We start from the raw sequence: 21738 nt of genomic DNA on the forward strand, positions 1-21738 counted from the left end.
GTGGTGATTTCGGCTTGGCAGACCAAGAGCGAGCTGGACAGCCAAAAAAATTTCAAGACGAAGAATTGACAGCATTGCTCGAGCAGGATTCGTGTCAAACGCAGGAACAACTTGCAGCAGCATTAGGCGTTGATCAAACAACAGTCTCCAAACGCTTGAAAGCCATGGGAATGATTCAAAAGATGTCACATTGGGTTCCACATGAATTGAAAGACAGAGACGTTGAAAGACGAAAAACCATTTGCGAATTGCTGCTTCAACGACAGAGCAGAAAGGGGTTTCTGCATCGAATTATTACGGGTGATGAGAAGTGGATCCATTACGAGAACCCTAAACGAAAAAAGGCCTGGGTGAAACCAGGTGAACCAGGTCCATCACAACCAAAACGAGATATTCACTGTGCAAAGGTTATGCTGTGCATATGGTGGGATATGAAAGGTGTGGTGTACTATGAGTTGCTGCAACCGGGTGAAACTATGAATGGAGAACGTTATCGACGACAATTAATGCGTTTGAAGCAAGCTCTGGCCAGAACACGACCAGAATGGGAGAACAGACATGATAAACTTATTGTTCAACATGATAACGCTCGCCCACATGTCGCAAAACCGGTCAAAACCTATTTAGAAAATGTCGGATGGGAAGTTTTACCCCACCCGCCGTATTCACCAGACGTTGCTCCTTCGGACTACTACTTGTTCGATTGCATGAACAACGATTTGATTGGACAGCGGTTTACTTCTTCAGAAGATATCGAAACATGGGTCTCTGACTGGATCGCTTCCAAGGATGAGGACTTCTTTCGCCACGGAATCCGTACATTGTCTGACAGATGGGCGAAAGTGGTGGCTAGCGATGGACAATATTTTTCTTAAGGTATTTATGTATTTTGTGTTTGTACTACAGCTTCAATGTGTGCGTACCAACCGCACGAATTAATTCCTAGACCAAATACTTTGTCAAAAGGCAAGGACTAATAAAACAATTTTAAAAATATATGCCCTATAGGAGACAAAGAGAGTTCATTTTTTTTTTTTAACTTAAAATAGAATATATCATGAATTCTTGAAGTTAAGAAGATGGAACTAGGGGATAAATTCTTCATTAAAATTAACAGAAAACACGTTTCAATGATTGCGAAAACTTCGCTCCTATAGGAGAAAAGAGGGGGTTTGTATTAATATTCAAATTTCCGATTATTTGTTTAAAAAATGCCGAATGTGAGGATTCGCTTAAGAAGGAGTAAAATTCAGCACATACACTTCTCATTAAAAAAAACTACAGGCCGCGACCTCGGATTTTCTTTCTTTCTTTCCTTTTTTTTTTTTATTCTGTTCTTGAGAAGGGGAAATGGGGTCAATTTCTATAATATTATAATTTTAGTTTTACTAAAGAAATATCCTTAGATAATTAGAAACAAAGATTAGTGCAAAATGTCAGCAAAATTGCAAATTTGATTAGCACTCGGTTGATAGATCTGTCAGTACCGAAAATTAAAATAAAATTGAAAAAAAGCTGTTGAGAATGATATTTGTAAATATTTTACTTTTGTATTGAAATCAATGTAATTCAATTGAGTGCAAGTACCTTACATGAAAACGTATCCTAAGGTTAGTGACGTGGGCTGGGTCTATGGTTTCATCATTGAAGCCAATAAACTGGTGATATTAAATAAATGTTGTTTAGAATTATTTTATATTATTCCGATATGTGATCTTCTTTGATTAAAGTAAGATCACTGGTTTGGGACGCGCAAAACTATTTAACTCAGACTTGACTAGTGTTGTCCAGGAGAGGAGACGTCTTGTTAAGGTTGAAGAAGTCTCGTCTTGTCTCGATTCTCAAATAATTCTTTATCCTCTCTTTCGAAAATGTTCTCGTTTTTTAAGTAATTTTATATCCTTGACTTTTGAGAGTAATGTACGTCAATTTTTGCACTTAGTAATAAGACAATTAAAAGCTTTGTGGGGATAAGTGTTGAATAATTAGCATTAATTAAAAAAGATACATATCGCCCGGATTTTTTAACCAATATTCATATCGAAAGCAGACTCTAGCTAGGGGTAGCTTCGACCACCTTCAGCCCCCTGAAACTTTCGTGTTTTGCTTCACTTCCAAGTACACGATTCTTTTATTTGTTACTTAGACTTTTCTGGCCAGAAGGACCAGGTTGCTTATTATCTGGTACCGCCGAAAGAAATTAGACATTTTCAATCAGCAAGAAAATACGTAGACACCACCACCATACTACAATCTCTTCGAACAAAATCTCAAGGGAAAGTAGAGAACTAAAGCTTACCATTTGACAACTGTGAAAAACATTGATGGTCATAAACAATAAATTGAAGTGTTCTATAAGGAATGAAATTTTTTGAGAAAGCATTCCAAGCTAAGATTTTTACTTCCTTCTTTTCGTTTCTTTAATTTGCAAAACAATACAAAAAAAATTTTAACTTTTAACTTCTTTTTGTGTTGTTACTCAATCGTGGATGAAGACGTAAGACATACTGTCTATCCTTCTTTCTTTATATATATATATATATAAACTTAAAAAACTTAATAAACTTCTTTCTTTATATATAAACTTTTAAAAACTCATGCTTAAATTTACAAATATATGATTCATTTTATTATGGCTTGCAAAAATCGGAAAACTATAAAGGGAAGAAAGGAAAATCACCCTACTGCCTGCCTTTAGTTGTAAACTATAGTCAAAAGTTAGGCTCTTGCAGAAATTGAGAATAAATATCTACCTTTTAAGTGCATAAATTTTCCCCCTTTCCATAGTTTGTTTTTCTTTTTCTTTTTTTTTAGTCATCCTGAAGAAAATAAAATCCGTTAAAAAAAATGAGATTTTCGTTAGCTCATTTTCCCTACAGATATTTTATGGGCAATAAATAAACATATCACTTTATCGAAAACTTTCGAATACTAACATAATGCAAGTTGGGTCTACGTTGAACTAAAAAAATAAGTTTTTACTTCTGCTGTTCCCATATGACAATCTGGAATAGAAACCTTCAAAACAGAGAGGAACCAGTTCATTCAGTTTAGAAATCTGGCATCATTGAGTCTTTCGCGACCTCCAGTGCAGTTTGCGGTTGCTAAGCTACAGGGGGTAGAGGAAAGTCTTCCTTCTTCCAGGAAAAATAGTCGCTTATCCATGGCCCCGACTTTACAGCTCACTGGCGCCATATGCGGATTTTTATTTCTACTTTTATGGTTTTCAGTTGACTTACCATCGTACATTTGAATAAATGTCGTTTAAAGCATTCATTTGTTAAAAAAATTTGTAAGCAAAAATAAATTAAGCGCTAAAATAAGTGAATATATTGAAGCTATTATATACGTCACTGTTCTATTTGACGGAGTTTGTTAAATTATATTAGCTGTATTTTTCTTACGAAAATAGTTCCGAAAACAAAAAAGCTATACAAGAAAAACCATCAAAATTTCAGTGTTTCAGCTCTCCTGTAAAATTTTCAAATTGTCGCTTACTGCATTAATGCCGGAAAGGGACGATATGTTCTTTTTGATTTAAAATTTTAATAATTGCTGAAATTTAATCTCCTGACATGTTAAAAAGTACAATGGCAAAAGTGTATTTACGACTGTCGAAATAAAATCTTACCTTGGAAAAATTTTTGTTCTTTAAGAGGTAGTGAAATAATTTTAGTTATATATTGTGTTTTTAGAAATCTGTTTTTTTTTTTTTTTCACTATAGCAATAGAGGACTCATGGAGCTATTAGCGCTGATAATTATAGATTAATTAATATATATTGAAGTTCCGTGTTGACTTCGTGTTACGAATATGAGTTAACGAAATAACCCTAGGAATATTTTGAAGAATGAAATAAACAGTATTCGCGTTTAAATTTAAAAACAAGTAAAATAGACATAGAAATATTCTTTACTTGATTTCTGTTGTTTTTGTCCAGAACTAACCTGTGATTGCTATTCAAACGGCATTTATTAGGTCCAATAAAATTGATACCTAATACGTAATTGAGTCGATTGAGCATAACTCAGGAACCCAATGCTGCACAATATAATATTCCAGATATTTATACTCAGCAGATGAGGTTAGCATACTTAGCAGATGAAGTTCTACAATCATGCCTAATTTTTATTCCATTGGACATATATCGCAGAGGCTGCTCGTGAGGGAAGTGACACTATTAAAAATTAAAGTTTTACCGCTTAAAACTAAGAGAATAAAGGTCACCTAATGTATTAATTGTTTTATACAACAATTAATATATTAACAAAGTTCTCTTCATTTCGTTTCAAAAGAGAAAACTTTAATTCTTTGCGGTATGACTTCCCTCACAACCGCCTCTGCATGTATGGGTTTTGTTTTTGAAAATAGGACGCAAAATTTTACAGCCTGTAGCTCGGAAACCGAATGCCTGCACAACATGTTTTTCACACACTTATATAGCAGGTCAATTCATACGATCATATCAAGTTTAATTCTGTTTTGAGTGGATGAGTTCGATGCACGGTTGTCAGAAATATGACGCAAAATTTGATCATCTGTTACGCGGGAACCTTAAGCCTTCATGGTTAGGCCTATATAGCAGGTAAAATCTATGTCCTTGCAAACTTTCATCCCGATTGGAATTGTTTTTCTCACTTTAACGTCCCAGAATTGTGCCGGTTAGACTAAAATAGATTAATGGTTGAGGTAAATGAATGAAAGTTGGATAATTGGTGGAATTATAATGTGGGAGAATAGAAAGTACTTCGAGAAAACCCACGGTTATTATTTTATTTCTCTGATGTGGTATTTATGGCATGAAAATAAGTGTTTCTTAGTATAAATTACGTCATTATCGAACGTTGTTTATCCTTTCTTTCGATACCCATCTCTCACTGTTTTTCTTTACAATAATTCCATTTATTAAATAAATGTTAGTCCCCAGTAGGAGCTTGAATAATCGATGTTTGCCTTGAATAACGTCATCATCCACCGACTTAACCCCTCAGTAATTGCCTCGCAGAATCTCCCTTGCCAATTTACGTAAGAAGACAGTGAGTGAAGTTGTAATTTACTCCACCAATAGTGTTTTCAATACCTACTTTCCTTATTTATTTGATATATGTGTAAATCAATGTTTAAACACAATTAGTGAGATACAGCAAACAATGTTTAGCTTGTTTTCATGACAGCAAAAGGATGTTAAGAAATCACGAAAGAATGTTAAAATCAGGGGCGTCATTTAGGGAGGGCAGGAGGGGGCAATTGCCCCCCCCCAAGAGTTTGAGGAATACATAAACATTAATAGATTGTTTACTAATATACTAGTACAAAACGTGAAAGTCCTATGTCTGTGGTGCTCTTGCCCCCTCCAAGCGAAGTCTGAAATGACGCCCCTGGTTAAAATATTAAACCCCATTTCTCTCTTGAACAGGATTGGAAATTATTAAGGAGGCAGACTCCATAAAAATTATAGAAAAACTTACCATTTTTCTTTTGTCCGTTTTTCATAAGTGAAAAGAGATAATGAAATATAACTTACTGCAATAATAGATAATTTTATTCTACACCCGAAAATACGAATCAAAAGAATTTTCAGTGTTGCCATCCATATAAATTACAGTGTGACCAGAATATGGATTACCCAAAAATCTAGGTTAAGACAGCGACTAGAAAAATGAATTCAACGGTAACTGATGACTTACCATGTTGTCATGGTTCTTTGGTTACTACTTTTTAAATAATATTTGTATTTATTTTGTAATAAACAGTACAAAATACATAATTTTTAATAAACAGTACAATCGTCCGTCAACAATATTTCGTTTAGCGTGTGAGGTTGGGCCAGGTTTTTCTTTCAAAATATTCTGATGTGTTCGTCTACCGACATTTGGTATCTCTGTATCTGTTACTACCCATTCCGTGCAGTTTGCCGTAGTAAGAAAAGAATTAACTACAAATTGAGAAATTGTGAGATGGCCTTGCGAAGTGCGTTTCCGTTTACACTCACCTGCATTCACAACAGTTGCACTTGAGGTGCTTCACTTGATTCAACTTCATCTACACGTCTCTTTCTAGAATTATGCAGTTGATTACATTCACTGACATTTCTAAATGATACATTATTTACTGCGTCATCATCACTACTACTTAATTCAGAGGAAGAAGTGTTTTCAAAATCACCAAAAGAATGATCACTTTCATCGAAGTCATTGTTTGTATCACTTTCACCTCCAGAAAATCCTGAATTATCTTCTTCGATTTCATGAAGTGTATAAAGTATAGCTTCTGGACACAAAGTATTCCGCTTGGCCATTATTTAGTGTATTCTTCAAGACAATGCCAAATAAAATAACACATTACTAAATGACAAGTCAGATAACATTATATTCTGGTTGAGCTGTACGATTGACGTGCCTGAAGTTGCCCCCTCTCCCAAATTACACCAAAATTTGCACATCGTTAGTGCATCGTTACTGCACGTTAGTGCACTCAGAACTAACGTTAGTGCTATCAGCGTTTACGAGATATTGAAGATTTTGGTGGTGTGGGCAACTTCATACGAAGTTAGGCCCCCACCCATCTTTATGCAGACAGATTTTCACAAAACTTAGCGCATCGTTAGTGCACTTAAAAACACTAAGCACTACCGTTAGTGCTACCATGTTTTGGGAGTTATTCAAGATTTTCGGTTGGGGGGGCCAACTTCAGAAATATCAAATTCTATACAATAGAGGTAGAAACATGGGGTTAACAGCAATCCTAAGTGCATCATTAGTGCACTTAAAAGCACTAAGCACTAACGTTAGTGCTACCATATTTTGGGATTTATTCAAGATATTTGGTGGGGTGGCCAACTTTAGAAATATCAAATTCTATACAAATAGAGGTAGAAACATGGAGTTAACGGCAATCGTTAGTGCACTTAAAAGCACTAAGCACTAACGTTAGTACTACCATATTTTGGGATTTATTCAAGATTTTTGGTGGGGGGGCAACTTCAGAAATATCAAATTCTATACAATAGAGGTAGAAACACAGAGTTAACGGCAATCGTTAATGCATCGTTAGTGCACTTAAACGCACTAAGCACTAACGTTAGTGCTACCATATTTTGGGATTTATTCAAAGTTTTTGGTGGGGGGCCAACTTCAGAAATATCAAATTCTATACAAATGAGGTAGTAACATGCAGTTAACGACAATCGTTATTGCATCGTTAGTGCACTTAAATGCACTAAGCACTAACGTTAGCATTACCATATTTTTTGATTTATTCAAAGTTTTTGGTGGGGAGGCCAGCTTCAGAAATATCAAAGTCCATACAAACGTTTAGTGCTTTCTAGAAGCATTAACGATCCACTAACGAATGGCATTAATTTTTTGTTACTGCTTGAAGTTGGGGCAAATTCACCGTGCCCTCCAAAGATATTGTACTTGTAGCACCTACACTAATGAAGTACTAACGTTAGGGGTTGGTGCACTAAGAACCACTAACAATTGCACTAAAATATATCATTAGTGCTTTTGAATTTGGCGGAAATTTGATGCAATTAAAAATTCCCAATAAATTTCTTATGGGAGTTTCGCGACATGTAATTGTCCATAACTACACTAATATTGAAGTACTAACGAAACTGTTAGTGTTTTCTAGAAGCACTAACGATGCACTAAAAGAGATCATTAGTGCTCTTGAATTTGACGGAAATTTGATGCAATGTAAAATTTCCCATAAATTTATTATGTGAGTTTCGTGACATGTAATTATCCATAACTACACTAATATTGAAGTACTAACGAAACTGTTAGTGTTTTCTAGAAGCACTAACGATGCACTAACGATTGCACTAAAAGAGATCATTAGTGCTCTTGAATTTGACGGAAATTTGATGTAATGTAAAATTTCCCATAAATTTATTATGTGAGTTTTGTGACATGTAATTGGCCATAACTACACTAATATTGAAGTACTAACTAAAATGTTGGTGTTTTCTAGAATAACTAGCAATGCACTAACGAATGGCACTCAGTTTTTGGTTAGTGCTTGAAGTGGGAGCGCTAAGTTCACTCTGGCCTCAAAAGGTATTTTAATTGTAGCACCTATACTAATGAAGGACTAACCTTAGGTGTAGATGCACTAAGAAGCACTAACAATGCACTAACGATTGCTCTAGAAGAGATCATTAGTGATTTTGACTTTGGCGGAAATTCGATTCAATAAAAAATTTGCCATAAATTTCTTGTGAGTCTCGTGATATGTAATTGGCCATAACTATACTAATAATGAGGCACTAACAAAATTGTTAGTGCTTTATAGAAGCACTAACGAATGGCGCTATTTTTTCCGCTAGTGCTTAAAGTATGGGTGCGAAATTCACGCTGACTTCCCAAAGGTCTTTTTTTTTACTTGTAACACCTACACTAATGAAGCACTAACGTTAGGTGTTTGTGCTCTATGAAGCACTTAAGATGCACTAACAATTGCACTAACAGAAGTAATTAGTGCTTTTGAATGCGATGGGAATTTGATACAATGAATAATTCCCCATGTGTTACTTATGGGAGTTTTGTGACTTATAATTAGCCATATCCACACTAATGGTGAAACACTAACGAAACTACTTGTATCTTCTAGAGGTACTAACAATGCACTAACGAATAAAACTAATTTTTTCGTTAGTGCTTGTATTGGGGGCTACGTTCACGCTAATTTCGAAAGTTTTCTTTACTTGTAACATTAGTGCTTCCTAGTGCACCTACATCTAAGTTTAATGCTTCATTAGTGTAGGTGCTACAAGTAAAAAATCTTTGCGGGCCAGCGTGAACTAGGTTCCCACTTCAAGCACTAACGAAAAATAAGTCCATTCGTTAATGTATCCTTAGCGCTTCTGCAAAACACCCATAGTTCCGTTAATGCTTAACTATTGATGTAGATATGGCCAATTATATGCCACAAAGTCTCATAAGAAATTCATGGGGAATTTTTCATTGCGTCAAATTTCCGCCAAAACCAAAAGAAATCGTTACGAAATCGTTAGTGCTTCATAGTATACTAACACCTAACCTTAGTTCTTCATTAATGTAGGTCCTACAAGCAAAAAAACCTTTGGAAGCCTTCATGAACTTGGCGCCCCCAGTTCAACCAATAACGAAAAAATTAGAGCCGTTCGTGCTTCTAGAAAATACTGTCAGTTATGTTAGTGCTTCACTATTAGTGTAGTTATGGCCAGTTACATCTCAGGAAACTCACATAAAAAATTTAAGGGGAGTTTTTCACTGTGTCAAATTTCTGCCGAATTAAAAAGCACTAATGATTACTTCTCGTACAATCCTTAGTGCATCGTTAGTGCTTCTTCGTGCACCAACCCCTAACGTTAGTACTTAATTAGTGTAGGTGCTTCAAGTAAAATATCTTTGGTGGTAAGTGTGAATTTGCGTCCACTTCAAGCACTGACAGAGTAATTAGTGCATTCGTTAGTGCTTCCTGAAAATACTGACACTTTGTATGGAATTTAATATTTCTGAAGTTGGCCCCCACAAAAAATTTTGAATAAATCACAAAATGTGGTAGCACTAACGTTAGTGCTAGTACATTTAACTGCACTAATCACGCTCTAACGATTGCCGTTAACCCCATGTTTCTACCTCTATTTGTATAGAATTTGATATTTCTGAAGTTGGCTCTCCCACCGAAAATCTTGATTAAATCCCAAAATATGGTAGCACTAATGGTAATGCTTAGTGTGTTTAAGTGCACTAACGATGCGCTAAGTTTTGTGAAAATCTGTCTGCATAAAGATGGGTGGGGGCTAACTTCATATGAAGTGGGACCCACCACCAAAAATCTTCAATGTCTCGTAAACGCTGATAGCACTAACGTTAGTTCTGAGTCCATTAACGTGCACTAACGATGCACTAACAATGTGCAACGTTTGGCGTAATTTGGAAGAGGTGGGGGCCCAACTTCACGCACGTGTACAATTGTTAGATTTCAGTAGATATCACTGTTGCCAGCGAAAGGAATAATTCAATACTTAATGATAAAAAATAAATCCAATTAGTCACAATCGAGTTTCACCAGATAACTCGCACCTGTAACTGAATTTTGTAAAATATAATGACGAAGGAGAAGCTAAGATTATGATTATGATAGTTATGTCCTGTCCGGATGTAGTTTTATGGCTAAACAAAAGTACAAAGAAAACAGGGTAAGAACAGATTTAAAATTTCTGAGGGGTCAATTTTGACCCCTAGGTCAGGCCCGTATCCAGGGGATTCTACGGGGCTGGGTCCCCCTAAATTTTTTGCTGGCCCCTCTAACATTTTCCCGGCAGGCTTGCAAATAAACCATAATACGGTAATGAACTATACTATGATTGAATCGTGCCCCTCTACGTTTTTAGGCTGGCTACAGGCCTGCCCTAGATCCTTCTAGGGTGTAAGTCATGTATCACACACCCAAAAAAATAAAACTATTTGATATACTTTTATGGAATCTTCAAAATAAAAACTTTCTACAAAAATGAATGAGTCACAGTGTATAAAGAATTTATTATAACATATATATAAATGGCAGAAGTTCAAACTTGAAAAAGGGTAAAAGATGATCCCTCTGTCCTTCCAGTGTTAACAAACAAACCACTATAATTTTTATAGAATCGTAATTTTAAATATTTCTCCACATTACTGTTTCCATGTTTATTTTGAATAGAAGTACAGAGTTTTTTATAGGACTTCTCGCACCAATTACTTAAACTGTGCATAAAAATACAATATAACAGATAAAATGTTACAAAAGTATTTAATTGGTTTGCTGAAAGAATGATTGTTTTAGGGTCTGGCTTTAAAAAAAAGGAAAGAAAGAAAGAAAGGATATTGCGCAGCAAAATCTATTAACGCAGTCAAGTTTTGGCTTACCTTCTGTTCAGCTACATTCTAATGTATAGTAGCTTTACTGTGTCATGAAGGTTGTTGTACTGACACTTCATAAAAAGTGAGTTTACTTTACTTTTCTTGAAATATTCACCTCTCTTAGGAACGAAGACTGCCTAAATTACAGTGCCCAACGAATAAACACTTTTTTATACCTCCACGATTAAAATAGGTGATTCTTAAGGAAACGGTCATGCTGATTTCGAAAATCACCATAAGAATGCCCTGTTACGTCAGGATCAAAAGATATGAACATACGTTTTATTTACATTATATACAGTACAACCCCTATTATCCAACACAGTTTTCGGGATATTTCTCAGCCCCTATTTAACCGATTTATAGAAAATGTTAATAGTAATTTTCTAGGGCTATCTAGTTATGTCCTCCAAAATTTAAAACATATTGGTTGAATAGAGGCTGAGAAACAACCCGAAAACTTTGTCGCATAATCTATATCCTACTGTGTTAAACGTACATTAAAACGTTTCGATACAGATTGTTACATGGTCACGCCTATTTTGTTCATCAAACCAATAACGTCTGTACAGAAACACATATTCTCCTATAATGTGCAAAGGATTGATGTCTGTGTTGAAACTCAGAAATTTTTGTACCAGGAGCTAGTAATTTCCATTGGTGTAGTCTAGAACCTAGAAGTTCGAATGCTTCTTTCGACAAATTTAAGTCACGTCCTAAATCATTTAAGTCTTCCTGCCCTATTAAATGTATATCACTGTCAGCATGTACTGGTAAATAGTCCGGATCTTTTGACGTAGTAGCCACTGAAATGTCAGGTTCATTCCAGTCATCTTCCACTGTAAATGTCTCAGGGGCTACATGTACTGGTAAATCATCACTGTGAAGGCTGAGGGAATATCAGGATACTGGATGACGTGTTTACTTTTTCTAGATATGCCGGAGATCTTAGTCATGCAGAAGTAACAGTCATTAATGTGGTTTGTTGGTACCTTCCACACCATCGGTACAGAAAACGGCAAGACCTTTAGTTTCCCATGTAACCACAAACTAAGATTTGTTGTACAAATTATGCAGCACTGATGAGGAGCCCATGACTTGTCCTGGTTACCAATCGACAACCGAAATACAAAGAATAAGCAAGTTTTGTAATGTTATATATTTTCTTCCTTTGTGGTTTGGGTGTAAATGTACCACATACATAACAAAAATTATCCGGATGATTAGTACACGTTTATCGTGAACCAACTAGTTTCACTTTGAACCAATAACTCACTTGATACACAGCACACTTAATTTTTAAAATATGCTTGAAACACGCTTAAACAATACAGGCCCGAAGAGATTTGGTCAACAAAACACTGCCACACTTCAAGGAGATCTTGTCAACAACTCTGAATTCTGACACCTCACACAGAATCTAATTTTTTATTGCAAGGGAAGGGGAACACGATAAGACGATGGGGCATAGGTTTTCTTACTTTGAATTATAGATGGACTATAGGAACGAAAATACATAGTGATGTGCAGCGCGAGTGACGAAATAAATGAAATGTTTATAACTTAAAGGGCTTACAATTAGTGTTGCCAATTTATAGATTTTGTCGCTAAATCTAGCGATTTGATAATATATTTTAGAGACAATATTTGTTTCCGTTACCATTGTTAAACTAGGGATTTAGCTTAACTTTTTTCGAAATGTCGTGCAGCGAATAAAACTAGCATTATTTCCATTACAATTAAGGTTTCTAGCGACTTTTCGAAGTACCTTTAGTGACATTATTGTTAACGTTGTTGGCAACACTGCATAATTGCAATCTATTTTAAAAAAGAGATAAGAGGCCTCTGAGAGACTCAATGTCGTTATGGCTAAGTATTTTAAACTTCCATTCTTCGATTCTTGGCGGTTAACTGGGCTTACTTTACGTTTTTCATTTCAATAAATTACATGTATGAGCGAAATATATTTCATGCAATATCTCAGAACTGTGACGTGATGTGCAAAAAATATTATCATTTTCGTTTTCTATTCACCAAAATCATTAGAATCTCCTATTATTTTCCCAGAGGTAAAAATCATGTTGGGCAGTGTTATTTAAACCGTTTTTAATTTTTTTCGGGTTTCCGATAGGTTGCTAAATGATTTAAATAACATCATTGGCTACACTATTGATGTTTTTCTTCAGTTTGACCACTTTTCTCTCGTATGTACTTCTACTTAATTAACTTGACGCTGCATGGTGTATCTTGCCTGACGCTGAATATTACTTAGCATATTCCGGACTACAGCCATTATCAGGCATGTACGCAAAAATTTATTTCCGGAAAAGTACAAAGTTTTCACGGGGAGCCAAATTCAATATGAGGATAAATTATATTAAAATTTGTAAAATCACCCCTAAAATCAGATTAAATTTACACAAAAGTCGAGATTTCATGGTGTAGGGGAGTCCGGACCACCCTTATCATAGTGGCTCACTTAAAAAAAAAAATGTGTTTCTTTAACCATAAGAATGCAAGAAGCAGTTTTCATTATTTAAAAAATCTCATTATGATCCTTCCTATAATTAAGCAAAAACTAACGGTAACATTACTCAGAATGTTGAACAGGATATAGACAGGAAACGAGCATACAAAGAAAGCAACAACATATAACAAGAAATTGAACTGAAAATATGGTGAAGAAAAGGTGCAAATAGAAGATATGAAAATCTCTCCTCATCTTATCAGTGCTCTTGTCTCATATAAGGGACGGGAGAGGACGTTAAACTCCAATCAATTTTTTAATCTTAGAATATTTTTTCTTGTTTTCTCAATCATAAAGCCATTTTCAAAGTCATTTAAATATAATATTTAAATAAATAAAATAATTGTCAAGGAAATTTCGCACATTCTCCTTACGACTGAATAGTCAATTTTGAAGATGATAACAAAAGAGAAAGACAGGAAATCTCAGCAGCAAAGTAAGAAATGTTAAGGAATAGTTACAAAAACTGATGAGATAACATCAGAGTAAAACAACATTCTAGGCATCTTATCAGTGCATCTTAAGTGTTTTTATCATTAGAGTTCATCTGTAGTGCCAGTAGCTAACACATACAGTTGAGGTATTCATTATTAGTTACCTTTTGGGTATTGATTTTTTTTTAAATGTGGGCTTAAACTATTTATAAAATGGTAAAAGATTTTTAAATTTTCAATATGACAAGCTCTCTCTTAGAAAACCTATTTTCATTTTTGATTTAAAATAGGAAATTATTCATATGTGCAGTATACATTCCTCCTGAATCAAGTGTAGTAATGTATGAACTATTCTATCAATTCATTGAAACTAATTGTCCAATAGGCAGCAACATTCTCTGCATAAGGGATTTCAATATTCCTGAAATAACAGGTTGTGCTTTTGATTTCTTATCATCAACAACAAATTGTAATATATATAACTTTATGTCCTTTTATAATTTAGCGTCATTTAATAATATTCGTAACAGTAAAGGCCGAACTTTAGATTTAGTATTATCAAATATTGATAAGGTTCTCATTGAAAAAGACTGTCCTCTTGTTACTAAGGAAGACAGATACCATCCAGCAATAAGTGCCTCTATCCAATTAAACGTTACAAAGAAAACAGAGAAGCAAAAGTATCTGGTTTCAACTTTAAGAAGGATGATTTCAAAAAGTTATACGTGGAACTGCACAAAATAAACTAGGGCTGTCTTTCGCAAATGAATGATATCAATAGTGTGCTATCCAACTTTCACAACATGATTAATGATATATTTAGCATGTGTATCCCCCGTAAGAAACATGTTAATGGAAATTATCCGAGCTGGTTCACTTATAGTATAATTTAAAAAAATAAAATTGAAATCATATCATTATAAAAAATGGAAAAGTGGAATAACTGCAAACCTATATCATCGTGAAAAGTTTCATGAGTTACGTAAAAAGATAAAGACCGACATATCAATTGCGTATAAATCATTCATTCTAGAATCTGAACTTTCTATTCATAATGATCCGGGCCAACTTTGGAGTTTTGTCAAAAGCAAAACCAAGCACATGTCATCAGCCTCCTTTACTTACAATGGGAAAGAACTAAATAAGGACAGTGAGATTGCTCAGGCCTTCACCCATTACTTTCAATCTGTTTATAACAATGTCTCAGCAAAATATAACGTAGACAGTTTTATATCTAACAAGACGGAATGCATCAGCCTGTTGGACAACTCTCAACTTGGAGAAATACAACTGCGAGAAATTGAAGTGGCTATAAAGGCACTCAAACCAAAAGTGTCATGTGGACCGGATGGTATTCCTCCGTATGTTGCCAAAGGCTGTATTGATATATTCAAGCATCCGCTCCATACTATATTCAATATGTCCATAAGAACAGGCACTTTTCCTGACTTATGGAAAGAAAGTTTAGTGTGTCCAATGCCAAAGTCTGGAAATTAAAACGAAATACAGAACTTCAGACCTATAGCTACATTATCTCCTTTTGTCAAAATTCTTTAGAGTATTTTATATACACGAATTCTGAATCACGTAAAGCCAGTTATATCTATACATCAACATGGTTTCTTACACAATAGATCTACCGCAACAAACCTAGCAGTTGTAACAAATTTTATAGCAACGTAGTTAGACAAAGGCGGCCAGGTAGACGTTATTTATACCGATTTCAGTAAGGCATTCGATGTCGTGGATCATGATGTTCTAATGGCGAAATTAGCAAGCCTAAACTTTTCAAAGTCGGCAATAGAATATATTGTATCGTATTTATGTAACCGGAAACAATCTATTCTATATAAGGGGCATGTCACCGAAAAGTTTGTTACTCTGTCTGGGGTTCCTCAAGAATCTCATCTGGGTCCTCTGCTATTTCTCCTACTTATTAACGATATTACACTTTTTATTGAAAACTCTGAGATTCTCCTATTCGCTGATGATCTCAAATTATATTCTAGAATCAATTCAACTGAAGACTACATACAACTACAACAAAACCTACAGCGAGTTCAAACATGAAGCGATTATTTATTACAAATTAGTAATAAATATATCCAAGTGTAAATCCCTGTCTTTTACAAGAAAAAGAATTCCCATCACCTTTGACTATACACTGAATTTAAATACACAAGAAACTAAATTGTCTAAACCACGTACTGTCAAAGATTTAGGCGTTATTTTTGATCCTGAACAAAAATTCAATCAACACTAGATATGATAACAAACAGCGCATATAGAAACTTAGGTTTAATTTACAGAATAGGGCAAGATTTCTTCAGTGAGACAACGTTTACAACACTTTATTTTACATATGTTAGATCAAAATTAAAATATTGTTCTACTATATGGATACCCAATAATACAAAATACTCTCAAGAAATAGAAAACATCCAAACAAAATTCTTGAAAATGCTTACATACAAAAAATACTAATTATTATCCCAAATATTTTTCCTACAATGATCTAGTAAACAACTTTAATTTTCAAACTTTAGAAAAAAGAAGATGGATGTTGGACTTGTTATTCTTATACAAGTTATTAAGTAATAACATTGATTGTATGGAGTTGGTCTCGAAAATATCATTGCGGATTCCCACTTGCAAAACCAGAGTAGAGAATACAGGGACATTTTATGGTGCAAAAGCCAGGAGCAATATATTATATAAATCCCCTATATGGTGACTGTGTAAATTATACAATGATATTGTAAATAAGCTTGATAAAGTGGATGTACTTAGTCTTTCAGAAAACCGATTCAAATTATATGTGAAACAAGAAATTTTCTGTAGAAATAATTAAGAAATTTATATATGTAACATTTGCTGCATGTACACAACACTGTAATTGGGTATTAAGCCTGTTGTGTTGTATATTAAATAAATAAAGGCTTCAGGCTTCTATTAAATAAATAAAGGCTTAATAAATTTAAAAGGCTTCTATTATTGTTTGAAACACATAAATTCGATTATGCAATCAGTGGCGTATTTAAGATTTTGTTTCGGGAGGGGCTTTGCTAACTTTCGGGGGGGGATTTGCCTGAAAAAGTAAAAATTCTGCAAGATATTTCACATACTTTACTATAGTAAGTAAGATTTCGGGAGGGGCTTAAGCCCGGAAGCCCCCCCTAATTACGCCACTGTATGCAATATTCGTTCTTTAAAACACCATACAAACATCAGTATGCATAAAAACTGCAAGATGGATTAAATAAATGAAAGGTGCTTAGTTAATCAAACATTGATATTACAATACAGCTTATAGTACATGGAAATTAAATATTCGGTGCTACGCACAGTAGAAAGAAGAATATTATTTCCATTTTCACAGACAAAAATATTATTCTGTTTTAATTTGAGTTGAATTTCCTTTCGACTCTCGACCAATTTTAATCTTAAATTAGAAGTAACCCTTAGCCATAAAGAAAGAAAATATGCCACGTTTTAAGGAAATCGGAATTCATTAAGAAATTCAAATAAAAAATTTACTTAAAGACGAAGTTGTAGTCATTTCTTTCCTAAAACATTTATCCTACGCAGAGTTCGATTCCCTTCTATAGATTCAATTGAGAGAAACATACGTCGCATTTCATGAAATTCGGATGAATATTTTAGGAAAGAAATGATTTTAAAAAGGTGAAAATTTCCTACGTGGGTACACAAAGGGAAAGAACTGAGTTAATCACTTTTATTAGGGTCACGCTACTGGACCATATAAGATTTTAATGTTACTACGTCCGTCAGTTACTCGACAAAATTGAACGAAAATCAATTTTAGAATTCTGTCTTTAGCAATAGACAGTTAGAATTATTATCTCGTCTGAGTTTGTTAATAGAGTCAATCCATTAAATTTTCACGAGTAACAGTAACTTTAACGTGTGGTTATCCACATTCCATACATGAAGTACTGACTGCTTCCACTACCAGTATACACGACTTCATTCATAAATATAAGGCATGGTGAATTTACTCATCTTAACCTTTGTTTATAGCTGATTTTAACTACAAGTAATGTTTCTCAAGTCTCAAATAAACACACTCAAAATTCTACTAAAATCGCTTAAGTGTTACAAAAGTTATCATGGAAAAGAGAACATATAGACAAATAGATGGACAGATAACCCTGTTCAACACATGATAAGACATATATATATATATATTGTGCGTTGAACAATAGAAAAAACTTGGCAAAGGCGGCTCTTGAGGTATATCAATTGGTGAAAATTGAAATTTTAACACTTCGAACTAAGTTCAAAAAACTTACCTAATGTACTAGTTAGCTCTTGAATACAACAATTAGTATGAGCTCTCTCGTGATATGGTTAACGTATTCGCCTTTGGTACGAGATTCCCGGTTCGATTTCCAGTGGGAGTTCATGAGGTTCGAATCCCACGTTAATCTGTAACTCAATGTCTCATATAGTCTCAATGCTGAAAAGGACGCAAGACTTTAATCCAATCACTAGCAATTAGTACACCAGGCAACTTTCCTTTTCTTAGTTTTAAGCGATAAAACTTTTAATTTTACAAATATGACTTCCCTCACAACACGCCTCCGCAGCTCGCTTACGATTGTTCTATTACTTATTTTTTTCTTTGTCACTGTGTTGATCATTGGAGTGCTTTCAGATATGAAAAAAGTTAAGACAGGGAGGTGGATCATTTAAAGCTATCAAAGTTACACATTACTTAAATGATGCATAATTTAGACAATAACTTTCATCTTTCTGTTTTCTTTTCAGTTGAAATTGGCAGACCTGAACAACATGCCTACATTGAGACAAAGAAAAACATTGAAAAGCACAAAAAGAACCAGGTACGTACGCAAATATTTATTTCGGAAGTGTCCAAATTTAATGTGAGGATAAATTATATTAAAATTTGCAAAATTATCTCTAAAATTAATCTAAATTTACAGAAAGGTCAGGATTTCTGTGGATCTGGACCCCCAGGACCAACTCCCTACGTACGTCCCTCAAAAATTTTCTTGATTGTTGTTGAAAAATAAATATTATGGTTCTGCTGACCTCCAAACTCAATATTTTTTCTGTCAATTCTAATAATAATAATAATAATAATAATAATAATAATAATAATAATAATAATAATAATAATAATAATATAATTTACTTCGAAAATTATATTCAAGTAATCGATTCAAAAAAGTCCGAAAAGGAAGTATAAGTAGCTGTACTTTCTGAATTGTTACTTTTTAAAGAAACTTCGAAAGTAGAGTAAGTGAAATATCATTATTTGGAACTTAAACACTTACTAATAATAAAAATTATTGTTAGTTTACCTGCGGTGTCTCTTCTTTTCCAAGACCTCCAGGTATTTCCGTAGAACTACATCTGCAGTCAGGTAGTACACATACATTAGGATCGCATACAGTAGCATTTTTCGCTTCATCACCTGATATTACATCTGAAGTTCTAACTGCATTTGCAGGAGACACTTTGAACTGAAGCTTATTTCTTGCTGAATTTCTAAATTCGCTGTCACGTTCATTTGCAACTTTCAGTTCAGCATTAGTTGATGCTGGCTTTTGAGTGTCCCTGCTTTCATTAATTTCAGCATTCACCAATACAGTCTTACTTGCCTCTGGGTTGCTAACTTCAATTGGTGCCAATACTTTCAAAACTTCTTGGTTAAAACCTGTCTCCAAGTCTACATCACTCACTTCAGGATTTCTGACTTCTTCACTTAACATAAGGTTATCTGAATCACTGGCGCTTGTTAGCGCTACCGCACACAGGATGAACACCGTAGATAGTAACATTGCTGCGACCGACAGACTACCACAGAGTTCGAGTTCCCATACACTACGTTCTCGTATTTATATCAGCATATTTTTTCATCCAAGCTTCCTGCTATCATAATCACATTTCTCTCATACCATCTTTAAGTTATGCAAGTCACACAGCTGTATCTACGTAAAGGCTAAATCACCTGGTTTACTTGTTGATTTTTTTTTTTTTTTTTTTATGTTAGAGATGCAAGAAATCTTCCAGAAATACTCGTGGCTATTACTTACGTAACAAAGAATTAGGAAAACAGTTGAATACACAGACGCAACACGTGAAGAGAACTATTTGATAATAACGATAATAATGCAAGATGTATTCCGTAAAATCCATTGCTTTGTTCTCAGACTGTAATAGTTTATTAATAAACCTTTAATCTGGTAGTTTCAGGTTAGATTTCCAATATGAAATTAAGTCTACAGCACAGAGTCTACAGTACAGTAAGAATAGTCGAAATAGCTTTTATTGGATGAGTAAAAAATAAAATATGATTAAATTAATGGCAATCTTACTTCATCCAGAAAATATTTGCATTATAACACAAACGCTTAAAAGAATGTAATTTAATACATATGAGTATCTCGAGGAAGACAATGATACGCGATATTTGCTAATTTTCGAGTCAACTACAAAAGAAACTTCAACATTCTTATGCAATTCCATGCAATGACACATACTAAACAAGTATCCCTTGCCATCTTTAGGTACATTTCCAAAATGAAACTACCCACATACTGTTCTGTGATTCGATCTCGCTTTTCGTACAAGCTCATTCCCAGACAAATGGAAAGTTATAAAAGTGTGTCCTATACCCAAATCAAACTGTCAAAGAGAAGTTAAAAATTAGAGACCGGTTGCTATTTTATGTGTCTTTGCAAAACTATTTGAAACTATTTTATACCAACGCATTATGAACCATGTCAGATCATTAATTTCAGAGTACCAGCATGGCTTTCTAAAACTTAGATCCACACTAACAAATCTTCGCATAATTACCAACTATATTGCACATTCACTGGATCAGGGAGGTCAGGTTGATGTAATTTACACGAATTTTCAAAGCTTTTGATATCGTAAATCACAGTAAATTATTGCACAAACTCAATCAGTTTCATTTTTCGTTGTCTCTTATTAAACTGTTCTAATCGTATTTACAAAATCGTAAACAATTTGTTGTATATAAAGGATGCCAATCAAATGATTATTCAATACTGTCTGGGGTTCCTCAGGGATCCAACCTGGGGCCTTTGCTTTTCTTACTATTTATTAATGACCTTCCTAGTTGCATACAAAATTCAAATAAACTATTATTTGCAGATGATCCAAAAATTTGTTATTCATTAAATTCTGTTCATGATTGTGAGAAACTCCAATGCGATCTTATCTCTGTAGTTAAGTGGTGTGAGGAAAATTTACTTGAAATAAATGTTAACAAAGGTAAAGTACTGACATTTACCAGACGGAAGGTAGCGACATATATTTCATATTCAATCGACAACTAAATACTACCAACTCCGGAAACAGTTATTGACTTAGTTATCTTATATGATTCTAAATTAACATTCGATTATCATATTGACAACATAATTAATGAAACGTATAGATACCTTTTATTAATACTTAGAACTGAGCGAGAATTCAAAAAACTAAAACACTTCAAAGACTTTATGAAGTCTATGTTCGTTCCAAATTGGAATATGCATGTACTATTTGGAATCCGCTCTTCAAAAATAATATTGATAAACTAGAAAAAATTCAATCAAAATTTTAAGGCATCTAACGTATCCTCGTCGCCAAAAGTGCCTTTACATCGCCGTGACGGGTATGTGACACCGCAGTACTCTAAGGAAGGGATGGTTGCATAAGAAATTTTGATTAATTTTGAAGAGTTTTTATTTTGACTAGGGAAATAACGTAGGTATAGGGAGTAAGGGCATACATTTAAAGCATCAGTGCACTGTCATCTCTGAAAAGATTTGTATTCTCAGTTTTTCAAATTATTGTCTTATATGTTAAGTTAAAAACTGCTAAG

The 21738-nt window shown here is 34.2% G+C and overlaps 1 protein-coding gene across 1 annotated transcript in view; it reads right to left on the minus strand.

The window, feature by feature from the left end:
- The window catches only part of LOC145662724 (chitin deacetylase 7-like), a 234483-nt gene extending 214749 nt beyond the window's left edge, over positions 1-19734 (minus strand). The window contains exon 1 of the mRNA XM_081728588.1: positions 19202-19734. Within this exon, the coding sequence (XP_081584714.1) occupies positions 19202-19681 (480 nt within the window). The 5' untranslated portion in view covers positions 19682-19734. The remainder of the gene's footprint in view (positions 1-19201) is intronic.
- Between the last annotated feature and the right edge of the window lie 2004 nt (positions 19735-21738).

The sequence above is a fragment of the Thermobia domestica genome, chromosome 10 (assembly GCF_964235325.1).
Source record: "Thermobia domestica chromosome 10, izTheDome1.hap1.1, whole genome shotgun sequence".
In the NCBI taxonomy this organism is placed as follows: Eukaryota; Metazoa; Arthropoda; class Insecta; order Zygentoma; family Lepismatidae; genus Thermobia; species Thermobia domestica.